General features: G+C 43.0%; 2 protein-coding genes across 16 annotated transcripts in view; one reads left to right on the forward strand and one right to left on the reverse strand.

Annotated features, from left to right (window-relative positions):
• IGF1R (insulin like growth factor 1 receptor) overlaps positions 1-18,303 on the forward strand; it is a 264,141-nt gene that overhangs the window by 209,788 nt on the left and 36,050 nt on the right. Inside the window, exons 20-21 of one of the 4 annotated variants that reach the window (XM_025206250.1) lie at positions 328-462; positions 8,183-8,549. In XM_025206250.1, the coding sequence (XP_025062035.1) occupies positions 328-462; positions 8,183-8,549 (502 nt within the window). Of the gene's footprint in view, positions 1-327; positions 463-8,182; positions 15,746-18,303 lie in introns of those variants that run through there. The other 3 variants (XM_006025467.3, XR_003094474.1, XM_025206251.1) reach the window with 3 other exon arrangements.
• The window catches only part of LOC102384288 (pyroglutamyl-peptidase 1-like protein), a 54,208-nt gene continuing 44,433 nt past the window's right edge, over positions 8,529-18,303 (reverse strand). For 10 of the 12 annotated variants that reach the window (XM_025206255.1, XM_025206261.1, XM_025206262.1 and 7 more), the window contains one exon: positions 9,315-17,961. In XM_025206255.1, coding sequence (XP_025062040.1) covers positions 17,793-17,961 — 169 coding nt within the window. In that variant the 3' untranslated portion in view covers positions 9,315-17,792. Of the gene's footprint in view, positions 8,791-9,314; positions 17,962-18,303 lie in introns of those variants that run through there. The other 2 variants (XM_025206256.1, XM_025206257.1) reach the window with 2 other exon arrangements.

Raw genomic sequence — 18,303 nt, forward strand, 5'->3', positions numbered from 1 at the left:
TCCCTGCCAGTTTCAGCTTAGTGCTTCTGCTAACATGACAAAGTAGGCTGCTGAGTAGGGCCAAGAGCTGGTGATGGGTTTCCTGATCTGGGGTCTAGACCGAGCCAACCAAGCTCATTAGCATTAGGTCACCAAATGGCCACCTGACGGTAACAATGTTTGGTCATTACTGAGTCAGCTATTGGCTTAGATGAATGTTTTCGAGTGGGTTTTACCAGTTCCTTAAACAGTCACCCTCTCGTGGCTACCCCACCAGGCTCTAGGCAAAATCTTCCTTGCTTGGTTAGTGCCTTTAAAGTTGCCTTTAAAGTTGCAATTGTTTTCCAGGTCCTTCGGTGTTGTCCTTTGGGAGATTGCAACATTAGCAGAGCAGCCGTACCAAGGCATGTCCAACGAGCAAGTTCTCCGCTTCGTGATGGAGGGAGGCCTGCTAGACAAACCAGACAACTGTCCTGATATGCTGTAAGTATTGCCAGTCATCTCTCACATGCTCCATTTGTTTCCCTCTCTCCTCTCTTGCAACTCAAATGCCAAGTTATTAAGGTAAATCTAGCTCATTGTCTCTAGTGAATGGATCTGTTGGTAGTGTGGTGATGAACATGATAGAGTAATTTTTTATCAGGGCTCAGCGGCAGTTGGGAGAAGTCGGCTTTCATACCTTTGCAAACTTACAGTGCTGTTTTCACTTCGTTGATGTGGTACTCAAACTAATGGGTGTACCTTCATTCTCTCTCTGACTGTCCTTTTTCTCTCTCCATGACACCTGCCCTGTTCTTTCTGCTACCATTCACTGGTGCTGTATCTGGTTTAAACTAAGTATTTTTAGTTAGTCTTATTTATGTGCCTCTCCTTTTGATCTTCTCCCCAGTGTAAAGGCTAGTAAATGACTCAAGTGCAGTGTGCTGGACTGAAAAACCTGTTGCAGTGCTAGCTACTGTTTGAAACTGTCCCTATCAATCTAGTGTTTGTTAAACAGATGCCATCAAACACCTTTGCTAGTAACAGTAATCTCACTATGGCTAAGGATTAGATTCCCTAAAATGCAATCAACAACCTTTTGCTGTTGCTGAGCAAATTTAGTTTCAGTAAAATGAACGTTATTATTTGGAGGACTTATCAGAGACTTCTGCTTCTTAACGATTTCTATTTTAAAATAACGCCGTTGGGAAGAAGTGTTTGGAACGAGCAGACAATTCAAAGATGCCACTTTAAGTCGGGTTATTTGGGTTTTCCAGCATCCTTTCCCAGTGTGTTTTCTCTTTGGGATCTAAGCTTTTCCCGTAATTCTGCGTAGAGATAAGATACTGCAGCAACTTAGCATCCACTGCCACAGTCATGGGTGCTCATTGCATTGAGAGCCGTGCCTTCTCTCTGGCTCAGTTGCCTTTTCTATGAACCAAAAATAAAAAATAGTGGCCAAGAGCACTTTCTTTCTCATGCAGGTCCAATAAAGCTGCCTCGTACCGGAGATTCTTTAACCAGCATAGACTTTCGGCTTTTTGCTTTGCATTGTTGAAATGCTTCTGCTGGGTTTTGTGTTCGGTCGTTTTGGTTGTTCAGACATTTACTACTTTGATTTGCTTCCCAAACGAGCTCTCTGGAAGGAAATGCCATGTCTTGCAGTTATTGAAATTTGTTGGAGGCCCACAGAAGGGGCTTAGGATTCTTAGGAAAAGAGCTTTTTTGGCTGGAGCGCTCGCTGTGGTTTCAGATGACATTCAGTTTTGTTTTGTTGTTGGAGGGGGTGGGTAATGGGCGGCGTAGGCAGGAGGAGGAGAGGGGCGGTATGGCTGCCGTGCGACTCCCCAGTCTCACATTTCTTCCTGTCCATGATTCTGTGGAGAATTTCTGGCAGTCAAATGGCTCTGAAGTCATGCTTGACATTGTGGGAATTGTGTAGTAGGGGGCTGGGAACATGACAGATCCTAGGTGAGCAGCTGTTATTCCAGGAAGCACCAGAGGGAACTTAAAAAGCTGCACAGTGTGGATGAACTGGGCAAGTGGATTTAGCTTTAGAAATTCACCATTAACTTGGTGTGTATATATATCTAGCTGGGGTAGGAGGGAATTGCAGGTAGATCTCTGCAAGACCAGCTAGTCACTCCCACGAGCGTTTTACTTGTTTGGTCTCATTGCTGGATGAATCTGCTCCAGGTTGCCAGCTAGCAAAGCAGAACAGTGTGGATACAGCGTAGCAGGAGTTTTCAGCCTTTTTTAAGGAGAGTACCCCTTCTGGTGGGTACTCCTCCTAGTGGGTACCCCCTTCTGGATGTGGAGCAGGGGGGATCCCAAACACGAAGTGACCGTGTGCGGTGATGGTGCTTCCCAGGTACCCCCCGCTTCTCCGTGCCGCTACCGCGTGCTCCCTGGGGCCTTCCCATATAGGTCTTAGGCCCAGTTGACAACCCCTGTTGTGGTCCCCTCCTCACCCCCATCCCTCTAATGTTAGTCCCTTGCTTGGGCGATTTGTATTTCCCTACTGGCTTTGTCATCTTTTTGGATTCACGATCCTAAACTTCTGAGTTGATGGGTAATCCGGGCCTCATTCACACTGATCCGAGAGAGATGTTCTCACTTTCATGCTAGAGTCCCCACCAGATCACAGCTCCAGACCCAAAACTCCCAACCTGGGTAATTTTAACAATCCTGTTTTGAGTTTTGCTAGGAGCCTGGGGGGCAGACCCAGAATCCAAGAAGCCCAAACCCAGGGGCTGTAAAGTTTGAGTCTTGTTTCCTGTGTAGCTGCTGCAATGGAGAGAAATATTGGAAAATCCTCTCCTGCTTGTAGACATTGCTGCTCCTCCAGGGGAGACACAAAATAGGAACTCCGCTGTTGGATCTCCCTTTGCCTCTCTCTGTCTTCACCTTTAAGATGCCACTTAAGAGAAAGATGGGCCAGTGGCACCTGGTGGATTGGATCATATGTAACATTTCTTGGCATCATCTGTACTGTAAAAATTCAAAGATGCCACTTAAGTCCAGTTATTTGGGTTTTCCAGTTTCCTTTCCAAGTGGACTCCCAAGCTCTCCTGTCTGATCCATTTTTTTTAGACGTACCTCAGGCTGCTCCCCCTTCAGCCTGAGATGTTATAATGCGGTGTCAGCAAGCAGTGCATAGTCCTGTGACCACAGCTGCGTGTTGCATTACGTCTTCCCCTTTGGTGCCATCCCATTCCTGGATATGGCCGAACAGAGCCCAGGTCTTAGGAAATACAGTTCTGTGTCCTGTCGCAGAATTAGGCACTGATCTCCCTGCATCACCAGCTCATGCAAGGTCTAGTTATTTCACCAAATGTTTTATGCTTCAAGCAAAGAAGGTTCGTCCTCTTGGATGGAGGTTGGTGTTGGATTTTCCTGGTAAAGCATCCGATTCCCTGGCACGCTGGTCCCGCTGGGGGCTGTTTTTAGCCTGAAGGCACCAGTTGCAATGGAAACCTAATGCAGCTGGCCCATTGGTCCAGGGTATTTTAATATTAATTCAAGATGCCCAGGAAGCAAAGTCCACCTGCCGCACGAAAGTCGATAACTTCCTGGACTCAGCATAGTGTAAATGGCAAGCCCAGAAGAGGAGCGAGTTATCACTGATGAGAAATCTAGTGTGCGGCATCTCTTCAGCGCTGGGCCCTCTTTCTCTAAATTTGTCCATCGTGCAAGCAGCTAAAACATAGTTGTGGGTTGTTGGTATCTAAGGCAGCATTTGGTACTGACTTTTGGAGCAGGTGGGGAATGTACCAGCATCCAAAGGCCTCTAAAAAGGGGGTAGAGCACGAAGTTGTCCAAGGGCAAAACCAGAGTTGTGCACATGGAAGGATTGCACCAGCGCTTCCCTCACTTTGGTTTGCAGGGTACCGTCTTGCACCATTGTTGACAACAGCCGTAAGCCCTGCAGTCATTTCCACGAGGGTTTCCTTGTAAGATCCTTGTGTTAGTTGTAGTTGTAAGTCATTCCTTCACTGACTTCCAGTTGTGGAGAAATGTTAATTTTTAACTGGGCCAGAGACTTGATACATGGTAGTTTGTTTCTTGGTTTCAGCTTAGCCGGGGTTTTCCCTAATGCTTATTAAGGCCGGGGTATGCTGGGTGTTGCCGGGCAGTTGCACCGGGATTCACAGAAGGGGAAAGTATTAAAATAGCTCAGCAGAAGGAACTGAGGTTTTTTTCCAGGTGTTTTTATTCAGCTATTGATGGGCAAGCGAAGCTTGGATTGATTCCTGTTTAAACTGCAGTCCCCTGGAATATTTTGCATGACGTTACACTCGGACGTACCGTAACGACAGATGGAGGCCAGGCAGTATAGTCGATGAGAGGCATTGCTGCTCATCTGTAATGAGATGTGGTTTACACACTGCGATTGTTGCAAGCGTTTGGCAGGCTGTGGCTGCGTGTCAGGGAGCTTAGTTTACTGCTCGTAGCCTCTCGCTGGGATTTTAAAAGTTAGTTTAGTTGCGCGGGGTGGAATTTGGCTCTGTTCTGAAGGAAGGGTGCATTGAATGATTGCTTCCCCCAGATTGTTAGCCAAATTACACAGCTCCAAGTTTTGCTTTGTCCCTGGGTACAGCTTGTTTTCCAGCCAGCTTTTTACTGCTAGACAAGTACAGAGGTCAGCCCCCTCTTCTAGCAGGGCAGGAGACCAGCAAGGACCCTACTGTCCCCTCGCTCCAAGTTCCTGGGTGTCCGACATGGCTATGAAGAATCGACTGGAGGCGAATCACAAATACGTAGATCGCAGAGAAGTAAATCACTTTTCCACCAGGGCTCTTCTTTCACCTTTTTAATAACTCAGCGCAACAAACACGTCGGCTTTTGCTGTGCCGCTCTGTCGACAGAAAGTGGAGAGCTCGTTCAGAGAAGGGTGAAGATCCCACTGCCTCATAATTCATAGAAGTTCCCAAGCCTGCCTTACCATCCCTCAGAAGGAAACAGTTGTTTTTTTTTAATTAAAAAGCTAGTTTTATCAGCTAGTACATTCCTCCGTTGTCTACTGGAAGGCAGTCTTGTACACTGAGAGTGTAAACAGGATCCCAGAGTAAAAAAGCAAAAAAAAAAAAAAAAAAAAAGCATCCCTTTTATGGGAAGCTCTGTAAGGTTTTTGAATCTGGACTAGCTTAAAAGAAGCATCACATGTCCTTGTTTGTGCTGATGTCACATGCATTACTCTGCTGCTTGTGGTATGTCCTTAGCATTGCCCCTAGGCCGCAGGGCAAAGAGCCAGTGAATATCCAGTGTTCCTGGCTCCAGCTGATGCTTCTATTCAGGGACGTAGCAGTCAGCTGGAGAGGAAACAGCAATGAAGTAACAGAAATGGATTTTATATATTTATGTCACAGCCTTTCTCCTTGTTTTGTGGGGGAGGGGACGGCACATTTTTACAGACCGGCTTTACTCTTAGCTCAAAAAAACGTGTCTCAGGGCTGCTGACACGAAACAAGCAGTAGACGCACGTTTTCGTGTGCGCGCGTGATGCACATCTACCCATTATCCATTCAGGTGACTTCTCTGTGTTTGGGTTGTTTGCCTACATTACTTTTTTGGTCTTTGCAAATTAAAGGGATACAGCCAGGCTGTTGTTTTTTTTTTTTTTTTTCTTTTTTTTTCTTTCTTTATTTTTTCCTGTGGTGCCAACCAAGCGTTAATAGAAATGTGTTTGTGGTTACAAATGTGTTTCAATTAAGTTAACTTGTGTTTGTATTTAAACATTTCCCTGCCGTGGTTTCAACCCATACATGGCAGCATCTCAGTCTGTCTTATCTCGCTGTCGCCGTATTCATCACAGGGCCTCCCCCGGGTACAATAGCAATATTACTCTCTCGTCTCTTGGGTGACAAGAAGCAGATTTACTGGGTTGGTTTTGTGCTTGGGCGTATCCGTCTGTGACTGGGAGGGTGCCGCTGCAGTGGTTTCGGGCTCCTGGCGCCATGGCACAGGCCCTAGAAGCCATGGTATGACTGACTGCTATAGCCATGACCCTGGAGTCCAGGGTTTCCTGACTTTGGGGCAGGCCACGTGGTTGGTGCTGTCCCAGAGCTGGGAATCCCAGAAACAAGCCACCGTGGTGGGGCAGTGCACTGGTGGGAACCCTGCTTTCCATTTCGGGGGATTTGCCAAATGGGAGAGGTTCTGAATCAAGCACTCTGAGTTGAAAAAAAAAATCAGCATTTTTCTGAATAATCATTTTTGTCAGAAAATAATCAACTCGTTATACTCCGAGGAGGAACGTTTTGCTTCCATGACCTAGGAGTTCCAAGTCAGAAATCTCTGAGGATAGCCTTGTTTCTAGAGGCGTAGGCTGGTTCATTAACACCGCTGGAATCTCTCCATCTTGGTATTTCTTTGAGCCTCCCTGCCACTGGAGCGTTTCACAAATGGAGTGATGGCTTCTTGCAGCATTTCATCAGCTAGAGAAATACTGCCCCTGTTTGTGGACCTGAAGCCCAGAGACGAAGGGATCTGGACAGTATTTCACAAGCCATCTGGCTGAGCTGGTAACTTGACACGGGTAGCTCCAGCTCCTGATCTCAGCTGCAAGAAGTCTTACTGCGTCACCAAAACTCCTCTGGAGTGGTCTTGATTGACAGATGCTCTTTTGTTCTCCTGTTTTTAGATCCATTTTTATTTCAGCGTGAAAAGATGATTCCACTTCAACCAGATGCCTTCTTGTGTAAAGCATGGTTGGTTGGTTCTGAGTCCCATTTATGATATCCATCACCTTCAGGTTGTCTGTATTCATTTTCTCCCATTATCTGGCTGGTGCCATAACGGGAGGTGTCCTTGACCCTCACTCCAACCGTCAGAGGGGAAAATATTTGGTTTTGGTGTGTGCAAAGGGCAGGCCCAACTGCGAGTGACCTCCAGTCTTAACGTCACAAAAAATGCTCTTCATCCTGCATGTGTTGCAGTTTCATCTCGAGGCTTTGTTTTGCCAGTGCAGCAGCAGCCATTGGAGAGAGAACCATAAATGTGTTTTAAACAGGTGATCTCATTCTCTGTAAAATAGTGAGGTAGCACTGGCCAAAAAGGCAAATCAATCAATAGGCTCTTAAGAGAAATACCAAACGATGGTGCTAAGATCGACAAGGGGTTTTTAAACTCCCAAGGTGATTTTTTTTTTTTTCTTGGGGGAAAAATGTGGCTTCATCCTTTTGTTTTTCTGGACTTTGCTGTAGTGCTCTTTTTCCTACTCTTAAGGTCTTTTAGGGCCATAGTAACAGGGTGGAGGACTTGAATTGGTCTTTTCCATGCAAAGCACCTGTAAGGTGCTGTAGTTACCTAGGTGAACGTTACCACTGGGTGGTAACCATGGGCCAGAGAGAAACATTGAGTAGGCGTAGAACAAGGATTCTACTACCTCTGTATGCGACAATCATGTGAATACTGATAGGGAAAGTTGTGGCCTTTTCTGGTGTCCCCAAAGTCATGGAAAAATTGGAAAGGATACAAAAATGAGCAGATGCTTGAAAAACCCCTGCCAGTGGTAGGCTCAGTCTTTTTAACTGCTCTATCCCAGATACATTCTTCATCACTTAGACTTGAATCAAAATGGTATGGTTTCCTAGCATCTACACTGTCATTCTCAGATAACCAAACTGTGGTTTGGGAGCCGAGGCGGCTTTGGCACCACTCCAGCGGAGCTGAAAAGAAGGGTGGTCCCCACAGAGTTGGGGCTGCAGGAAGGGAAACGGGAATGGTCACAGATCAGCTCTTGTCCGTATGAGCATTTTGGGAGAACAGCACCTGGGGGCAAGAAGTGGCCACTTCTGGTCTAATTCTCTCTCAGAGCATTGTGCTGCACTCAGAAATGACTGAGTGAAAGAAATCCAGCGACCTGCCTACTCTTAATAATGGTCCTTGAAATCTATTATCTTTCTATTGCATAATTATCTTTCTGCATCTCTAGAAATCAGTCTCTTACCTTTCTAGCATATTCAAGCTGACCTGTTGGGTACTAGGAAATGGGATCTAAAATGAGATACGGTGTTTTTTGGGTTGGGGGCAAAGACTTGTACTCATTCTCAGAGCTGTATTTTGTATTTCATGTCACTAGCGCTCTGGCTCAGTGTGTTTAGTCATTGGGTTTGCCCAGGGTGTGCATGAAAAACCTTGGGGTGGCTGCAGTTCGAAGTCAGCCGCCCACAGAACAAAAAAGCATTTATTTAGTCAATTTTTTGTGTGCGTTTAATTCCAGGTTTGAGTTGATGCGCATGTGCTGGCAGTACAACCCCAAAATGAGGCCCTCCTTCCTGGAAATCATCGGTAGCATTAAAGACGAGCTGGACCCAGCCTTCAAAGAGGTCTCCTTCTTCTACAGTGAAGAGAACAAGCCCCCTGACACGGAGGAGCTTGACCTGGAGACTGAAAACATGGAGAGCATTCCTTTAGACCCCTCCTCCACCCTCCAACCCACTGACAAGCACTCAGGACACAAAGCTGAGAATGGCCCAGGCGTGGTGGTCCTGCGGGCCACCTTCGAGGAGAGACAGCCGTACGCACACATGAACGGGGGACGCAAGAATGAAAGGGCCTTGCCTTTGCCCCAGTCTTCGGCCTGCTGATCCTTAGTACAAGAGTCTCTCGCCCACACACCCACCCACACGCACGCAATTGAGGGAAGAAAGAAAGAAAATTACAATATATTCAAAAGCCTACTGTACCTCAGTGGATCTTCAGAACTGCCATAGCTGCACACAGGAGAATCCTCTTTTCAGTCGACATGTTCTAGTTTTTTCTTTTTTTCAATATGCAAGCAGATGTTTGTTTCGGTAATGGACTCCGCTCACGGGGCGCACAGTTGGCCTTTTAAAAAACGCTAATGTTAACACTTCATAGCAACAGAAAATCTTGAGATCCAATGTCTCTCTTTTTCTTTCTCTCTCTCTCCCTCCTCATCCACCCTCTTCTTTCTGTCTCTCTCTCTGTCTCTCTCTGCTTCATAATGGGAAACATATCTGCGTGCAAGTTCAACCTTACAACACAGGCTAGGTGCCTCCCCGGTAGCCCTCACAAACACCTGCCTAACACTGTAGGTCTTTATAAAAACCGAATTTAAAAGAAAAAAAAAAAGACTGGATTTTTAATGTTGCTCTTTAACCTTTTTAGGAACATGTAAAAGAATTAAAAAGGGCCATCATTCGTCCAAGGTTGTTACCATTTTCAACGCTGCCAAATTTTGCCAAAAAACTGAACTTTTATTTGTTTTTTGTAGGCATGGAAAGGAGCACAGTAACCAACTGCTCTATTTAAAGGAAATACTGACCAATACACTCCATTCAATCATACACTGGTATTTAAAAAAAAAAAAAAAATAAAATTTTGGTAAATTTTTTTTTTTTTTTTTTTTTTTTTTTTTTTTTTTTTTTTTTGAAACTGGACAAAAAACGAATTTTTTTTCTCATGATGGAGAAGCTGGGGTGGGGTTTAGAATCAGCCCTCCCCGCCACCCCTGCACCCAACACCCACCCTTACGAATTCTGGACAAAACTGGCAGTGGTGAGCCAAACACACGCATTTCGTGCAAAAAGTCAATCGCACGCCAAAAATCAATACAGTAAACAGACGAACCGGAAGGGATCTCTGTCGTGGCAGCCTGCCTTCCTTCGCAGGCTTGCAGGAAAGCGCACGTAGAAACACACAAATTGGAGACGACAGAAAGCAGTAAGCGGATTCAAGCATCCGGCGCTTTGTTGCCCTTTTCTCTCTGTTATTAAGACTTCTCGAAGGGTCTTGCAGTTCTATGTTAGACCATGGATCATTTGCATACACATTGTCTTTTGTGTCACTTTTATAACTTTTTTACGGTTCAGATACTCATCTATATGTCTGTACAGAAAGAAGCTGCTATTTTTTTTGTTCTTTATCTTTGTGGATTTAATCTATGAAAACCTTCAGGTCTGCCCTCCTTCCCTTCCCCCCCTCCCCCTTTTCCGACAAATTTCTTATGCTTTGTACTATAGTGTGTAACTTTTACTTCCTCCTTCCCAGTAATGGATACCTTTCATATGATTTGCCATGAACTGTTTAATGCCTTTTTATAAACACATTTCCTCCTTTTTTTTCCCATTAGTTGTTTTCCAGCATCTTGGCTGTGTGGGTTACAGGGCTCTTGAGGGATCGGAGGAGAAGGGGGACGCATGACTGGTAGCACTCCCGCGATACTGTGTCGTGGTGGTTCTTTTTAATTCCCCAGCCTCCTTCCTTCCCGCTAACCTCCACCCAAACAGCACTCGAGTCTGTTACAGTGCAAGGCATGATACAAACTCAGGTCAGAAAAAAAAAAAAGGTTAAATATTTAGTACATTCTTGTTCAGTGTTCATAATCATCATTGTACAAGAGTCTCACCCCCTCCTTCCCTTGCCTTTTGTTTTGGTTGTGACACACACACAGATACACGCACGCACACTCGCACATTTTTTTAATTGTTGGGTACAACAGTAGACACCAGGCTTTTGGGTCACTATTTTCTAAAACCGAATATTTTAACCCTTCCATCCCATGAACAACAGCTAAATTGGTTGCTGCTGATGGTGCCAGGGTTTTCTGAGACTCTGGCCATTTAAAATGCCTTGACCCAGCAGCCCCCTAGCCACTCGCCTTCCCAATAAGCAAACGTTCAGGGGCCGCGTTCTGGGCTATACCTTGCTCGAGCTCTCCAAATGCAATGACATGAAGTTCAGATCATGTGGGGGGAGGGCCAGCGTGCTCTCTAGTGGCTGGGGGCTGCCAAATTTGCTAGCAAACGGAGAAATGTTGGCAGCTACTGAAGTTTGTACGAGTACAAGCTCATTGCTCAGACCAAACTCCACAATGAGAGGGAGATTTGCTTGCTCGATCAGTTCCAGAAGCCTTGGTGAACTGTGGGACAGTGATGGAGGGGGCCATGATGACGTCTAGAACCAAGGAGCCATGCCCATTACTCATCTTAACTTTAGTTATAGCATGTAAACCCTTGTTTAGCACTGATTCAACCAAATGATGGCAGTAGAGGTTGTCCTGGGATGGAAATGTTTAAATTTTTTGAGTAAGAACAAGAATTAAAATATACTGATTGCTAGTTGTGACCGGAGGTTTAAAAAAAAAATGTTTGTAGTGCATTTTGCTTGTGTAGTTTTAGGTCCCGCTATCTTCTCTTGCTTCTGTCCCATAGTTATTTTTCCCTTTAAAAAAAAAAAAAATGAAAAAGACAAAAAAAAGTTTAATTAAGAAGGTATTCTATGTAGGATTTTTTATTTATTTTGTGATATCAGTTTAAATCACTGTAGAGATGCCCCATAATTAAATTTAAATACTGAGATAAGGGTTTTTGAGTATGACAGGGGGACAGTTTTTGATTTTTTTCAAACATTTATCTACCTCACTCTTATTTTTTTATATGTGTATATATATAAAAAAAAATACATCTCATTTCTCAGCAGCCAATAAACGCCGTTAATACTGGTAACCTCTTACTCCACAAACCACACACTCTAGGTTTTGGAGAGGAGCAGTCACTACTTATTGCAGAAGGTCACTTCAGAAGCTTTTTTTTTTTTTTCCTCCCCTCAAATTATTGTCCATCGCTCCTGCCCCCCACTTGTTTTTGCTAGTATTTTCTCCACTTGAAGATGTATTGATTTGTAGGGGTGGGAGACACCCGAGAGGAGTCTGACTTCTGACGCCCATTCTTTGAGGAATCTCAGAAGCGACTGAATGCATTGTCACTGCAATCAGAGTTCATCAAAGTGTAATACATCAAGCTGAGCAGAGCCATCACTGGCTGTGACGTGAGCTCTGAATGATCAGCTTCGTTACAGAAAGTAGCTATTTACAATATTCGAAGGTCCATGCTGGCTAGACCGAGGTAAATGGCCTTTCTGTTAATCCTATCGAGTGGGCTAAGTCATTGCTGCCAATTTTTCTCAGATGCCACAAGCACCAGAAGGGACATCAGAGTGTTTCATTGCCTAAAAATAAATTGGAGCCTTCTTCCTTGATCAATCCAACCGTGAAAAATCTCTTGGGCTACCTGACAGTAATACTAGACTGAGTTTACAACTTTGGATCTTTTACGTTTGCTGCTGTTTTTTGGTGAGAACACTGATTTCTCAAAACGTAGGCAAAATCCAAAATTTGACCGTGCCAGTATAAATGCAGTCCCTCTCCACGCACGTCGGCCCCGTGGGTGCTGATGGACCAGCCATCAAATCGTAACTTCCCTCCGACCGTGTGCGACTGGTTTACAAGCAGCCTGCCATCAACTTGATGTATAATGTTTCTCTTTTTCTGAGTCTGGCAGCTGTTCATGCAGGTGTTGGTTGTGGTATCTGACTAATGTGGTGCTTGGCTACTTTGAGATGTGCATGGCCTCTTGAGTATACAGTGCTGCGGTTAAGTACTGCAGAGTTTGTCTTTGGAGGGAGCATTTCCCTGTAACCCCAGAAAACCACCAGAATTTCAGATTCCCTGGGTTTTCTTTTGTTTTTGGATTTTCTTAACTTCCCTGTGACCTTCTGGTCTAGTGACCGCTCCCCTCTCTTGCACATACTGATTTCCACAACTGGAGATCCTCAGATCTTTCAGCTGGCTATGAGGGTTTTGTTAAAACTGTCCAAGTTATTGGTTTTTAATTGTACGTAGGTGGTTAAAAAATTAGGAAAAAACAGTAACAAAGTAGTGCCCATCATAAATAAACATTTCAAAAGCACTTAAATGAAAGGCAGTCACGTGACTACAAGTATGCATGTGTGATGACAAAGTCAGCTCTCTTGGACCAAACCACCTTATCTTATACCATTGTGTTCACATTTCTAGGCTAATTCCATTTTTGGTTCCCACCGCTCTTTTCTTGTTGTTTTGTGTGTGTGCATTCTGAATAGCTTTATCCACAATGTTCTTCATGTAGAGACCTCCCTTTGACAGTAAATCACATTGTCTATGCATGTGAACACCTGAAAATTTAATGTTGGCTTGATATAGAAATAAAATGGTTTTGCAATGCTGTCTTTTCCTGAGAGACCACTGGCTAGCCTGGTATGGAGAATTTATTTAGAACTTCAGCTGTGCTTGAATACATTTTTGTTAGTAACCCAATTTGTGTTTAGAATTGAAAACAACCCCCCCAAACCCGCCCAACCCCCCAAACAAGCATTCTGACAAAGGGTACCAAGATACTGTAATACAACACGATAACCAGTTGGCATCACTAAGGGAGCAAGAAGCTTTGATTTCAAGTACTTTGGCCATTCTTCTCACCTGACTTTGTCATTGTTAAACCTTTCCAGTGGTACAGAAGGTGGTTTGGTTGCAAAGGAAGGTGACTTGTGTAAATACAGAATTGTCACACGCTTGGTACTAGATATGACATTCTTCTGTTGGGATGATAAACTATACATAGAAACCAAGTCCGATGGAAAACTTGAGGCCAGCCTGTGTTTCCACCAAGCCTCTTTCTCGGTGTGACGCCTCTGTTCGGTAAAGCTGGTTTTAAGTGATGTATGACTCTAGATTCGTTCGCACTGATGCTCCTGTTGGTGTTTTAAAAAAACAAGTAGCCCAGTTTGCCCAGGATGACTGGTCACCAGATGGAACTGCTGTTGGGTCCTCTGGGAACTGCTGAGGGTTGTTTTAATGCAATCCAAGTCTAAATGAACAATACGCCTATTGGTGGTATAACTTCATTCATATATATGATGTATTTTTTTTTTTAAAACCCCTTTTCATTCCATTAGTAAAAGTAATGGTTTTTTTTTTTTTCTGTTACTGTTTTATTTTGTTTGTCATAGATGTATTTAATCACTGGGCAAAGCAACAGCAGGGGAAGGTGCGAGAGATCCACTCCTTATTAACCAGTGATAAAAGCCAGATATCACAACTCAGCTCCAAGTAGTTGGTGCAGATCAGAGTTATAAAGGAAGGACAATATGTAGGTTAAACACTAGCGACCAGAGGTGCTGAAGATACAGAACTGTCACTAGACCAGAAGGCTTCAGCTGGTGCCTAAGCTCAGAAAACGGGTTGTTCTGAGACGAGGCACTTTTAAATTACTCTGTGTGGATTTAAGAGCACAACCAGGTCACTGAGAATTTTAAGGGATAATGGCAAGAGATGCTGAAAAACGAGGGTGGAAACTGCTATGTACGAAGACACAGTGCTCGGGTTCCCTGAGCTTGGGATGTGGGATGACATCAATGCTCAGGCATAACGGCTCCTAATCATTTGGTACTTGTAAATAAACCTCTTGGCTTCCATCTGCGGTGGTCGGTTCATTATCCAGAGGTTTACAGATGTTGTCATTGGTTGGTATGAGTTGCAGTGTCTCAACTTTCCATCAGTCTGTTTTGCAAGTACCACGTGACTATCACTAGTTTGTGTGTGCGCGCGCATGTGTGCATCTTTTTTTGTATGTGTTACGTTGATTAGCAACCATTAGCATTTTCAATAGGGCTTTTAAGTCCAGTAGATTACGGGTAGTCAGTTGACAAAGATCTGGTTTACAAGAACTAATTAAATGTTTCATTGCATTTTGTAAGTACATAGAATAATTTTATAAAATGTTTGTAGTTTATAAATGCCTAAAATATAATTTAAAGGCACTTTTCTGTGTGTGGGTGTGTCTGTCTGATCAGTTTTTTGACAGTACCAGTTTCCTAGTTAGCTTTACAATATGCCAAAAAAGATTGTTAAGTTTTTCAACTCACGGTTCATCCCTTTTTTCTCAAGCTTTGTGTCCCAGTGTATAGGAAATGAATAAAGAGGTTGGGGAAGTGTTCTGTATCTTCAGTATCCTGGTCTTCCAGAACCCTCTGGTTTGGGTGGGATCATCTTAACTGGTCATTTCACTTTACTGTACAGTGCAGTTAACTTGATGGATTGCAAGAACCTCATTGGTTATGGAAACAGAATAGGTATTGCTGCTAAGCAGTCTTGGTTGTTGGTCAGGGCTTATTTTATGGTTGCCAGGTGGGTTAAAGAATGTGACTGCGTAAAAAGCATCACGAAAGGCAGTTTTCATAATTATTATTGAATTTTTTAAAAGTATGTTTACAGATTTCTTATAATTTAAAATGATGGTTTTTTGTATGCAACCTACACAGCGCATATAGATACCTAACACCATTAAAAGTCTTTTGAAACGAACAAGGAAGGTCCCTATTTATTTTTATTTAAGAATACTGAAGATCCCATTTTCCTTCTGAATTAGATTGAACGTTACACCTTCCACCCCACCTTCTGAAGGGTTAATGATGGTTTAGATGCATTTTAAGAATCAACCTTCTGTTTTCTAAACCAGTGAGGTTTGAGAGGAAAGGATTGGCCAGAGTTTGTCTACCTCTGGGACAAAAACAAAACTAGAAAGCGCAATGGAACTGATGCAGTTGCAAATACAACATTTTCCAAGTTTTCTTGTTTAAAAAAAAAAACAAAAAAAAAATAATTTTTTTTTAAAAAAGAGAAAAAAAAATTAAAACAGTAATAACATGGCCAATTTATTACATAAAAAGACTTGCTGTGTGTAAATTATTCCTAAAGAAATTCCTGTGTTTATATAAAATGAATCAGTAGATGATAAAATTTCAAAACGTTTTTGTATATTCTGTTGTAAGAATTTATTCCTGTTATTGCGATATACTCTGGATTCTTTACATTATGAAAAAAGAAACTTTGTCTATTTTGAATGGCTGAAGCTAAGGCTCCTTTAGTTTCTCTTACTCTGCTTTTTTCTAGTAGTTACAGTACTACATGATTTAAGTTAAATAAAAGAATTCTGTATGCATTTGTCCGTCTTCTGACTTTGTTTGTTATCCCAAACTCACCCAAAGAAACTGTAGTCCCAGAAAATTAAAACTTCTGCCTGTACAGGTTTTCTGCCATACAAGCTGAATTTCATTTAATTTCTGTTTAAAGACATTCCAGTTAAAGTAAGTACTCCTTTTGCGCAAGGCTAGTCGGCTTTTTTTAAGGCTTCCTTTTATTTAATGTACGTGGTCTTCCCTGCTGCAGTTCCAGCTTCTGGACCTTGTTCTTGGCTGCTGAGGTCCCGATGGACAGTGGGATCCTTGGCTGGTGGTTTGAAGAAGGTACAGTGCCAATCTGATGGATGCTGAGCTCAGAGCTGTCTTCAGGTGCTGGCAGTGTGTTCACCCACACCTACTCATGAATCGCCTGCTTACATTTGGAGAAGGTGGTTGCAGGGCAGTGGCTGGGATCTTGATGCCTTTTCACGCCTCTAGACCCATGTTAGCAGGTTTCAGCCACGGTGTGGCGTAGAGGGTGCACTTGAGGCATGATCATGTCCTGGCATTGTATGAAGTTCAGATTTCCAAGGTGAAGTGGACACGGTTCCTAATTAGAGCGGATGGTATGTTGGCCTGAAAGCAGCTGTGGAAACATTGTATTTTCTGCTACCAGGGCATACAATATAGGGGCTGTTTTTATTCCCAGCTGTTTTTAGATGAGCAAATGGCAGCCCCAACACATTTATTTTTCTCCTTTACATATATGGCTGCATCTCTGCTGTAGACCTTGTTGCCACTTACTGCCTTGAGATTGGATTGCAGAACGCTGTAGCATAGAAGAGGGACCCCTTACTCCTTTGTGAAACTGCAGCTAGAGTAGAATTTGGCACCCTGCCTACCTTTACAATTCGGTTATAGGCCACGACAGCACGTGACGCTGCACTCCATCAACTGCCTTTCCTGGGGCAATTCCGGTTGTTGGTTTTGGACTGATTATGCTGACAAATGACTTGGGACCGTCCTACCTGAGAGAGAACCTCTGCCCTGTCATGCTATATCCACCAGGAGGTTGGGGTAAGTGGCCTTGCGCAGTTTGAATCCAGATAAATCATTACTTTATTCATTTCAAAAGTCTGCTGTAATCCTAATTTGCCACCAGCAACTTCACAGTCTACTGTAGATGCAAATAAACAGCATCACTGCAGAAGTGATGCTGTCCTCCCTCCTTGGATAAAACTGCAGCCTTTTCCTCAAAAGCACATAGGGTGACTTGGCCTTTTCAAGGTATTTCTTCTGCAAGTGCATTCCTAAAGTAAAGAACAGACCCAAATGCAATAAGCCTTTTAAGTGCAGAACAAGGGGAGAATAGCGATGGCACTTTGAATGTGGTTAGTAGCTTATTTCACAGTATTTTTCTAAAGTGCCTCAATCCTAAGTGTGCTTTTGGGGAGAGGATTGCAGTTGGCTTGATAACATTCACAAGTGATTTTAAATATCCATATAATGCATGTGACTATCGCTCACAAAAAGCAGGTTTTTTACATGTCCATCTCATATGGCTAAATTTGTCTACTAGCCTGCAGCTGGAAGGGCAAGGGCAAGAGGGAGCATATTGTGATCATACAAATCGTATATAATCTTAAATGTGTGCATCAGTGGAGTTCCTTAAGGAAACTATGCAGGCTGCATGATGCCTGCTTGCCTAGTTTTCAAATACCGAGAACAAGCATTCTAAAAAGCTTTTTAAAGCAATTTGTTTCTTACCTTTTCATTATGATATAAAAAATATCGTGGGGAAATGGCAGTTTAGCCATCAGTGCTGCTTTCCTGGTACTGTTAGCTCTAGACTAAATTTAATTTATGGCCACTAGCTAAATAAAGCACCAATCATTTACATTCCTCTAACAAATTATATATTTTTTTTTCTTTTTTTGTAATTGTATCTGGAAATATCGCTAAAGATGATTTTTTACAACTTTTTATATCCTCCAAAATGGTGTGTATTTTTTTTTACTAAACTCTTCAGGGTTGTCTCAGGTGAGGTATTGCTGTGCAGAATTTGAGTGTCTTCTTGTAAACCCTCCTCCTTATTCTCTGTTTCTCCCACACTGCTTTAACATCTCTAAAATAATTAATTGTAATACTCTTCCTAGAAAATCTGCTGTTACCGACTTGGATAATGGAGGCACGTGGATAAAAGCTGCTCTTCTATTGCCATAATACAGAGAGGTGTAATAGGTATAATCACAGATGTACCTACAACATTAAAAATAGCTACAGTAAGGAAAAGTAAACATTACATTCAATATAATTTAAGAATTCCAACTAGGTCTGGTTTGTGAAATAATTCTAGGTTTGGATTATTTGCCTTGCATCAGGAACTTAATGGTCATTAAAAAAAGTTTGTTTCTCTCTCTTTCTGTCTGGGGTATTGGTTTGATTTGAAGAACAGTCACCCAAAATAAAAGCTCCTATACACACGGTCTGCCGATCCACAAACTGAATTGGTTCAGAAGACCAACTTGCTGCTATTACACCCACAAAACAGGAGCACTTTTTAAAAGCCTTTTTTTGTACTTGCTGTATAGTATTCCTGCT

The sequence above is a fragment of the Alligator sinensis genome, unplaced genomic scaffold, assembly GCF_000455745.1.
Source record: "Alligator sinensis unplaced genomic scaffold, ASM45574v1 scaffold1004_1, whole genome shotgun sequence".
NCBI classification, from domain to species: Eukaryota; Metazoa; Chordata; order Crocodylia; family Alligatoridae; genus Alligator; species Alligator sinensis.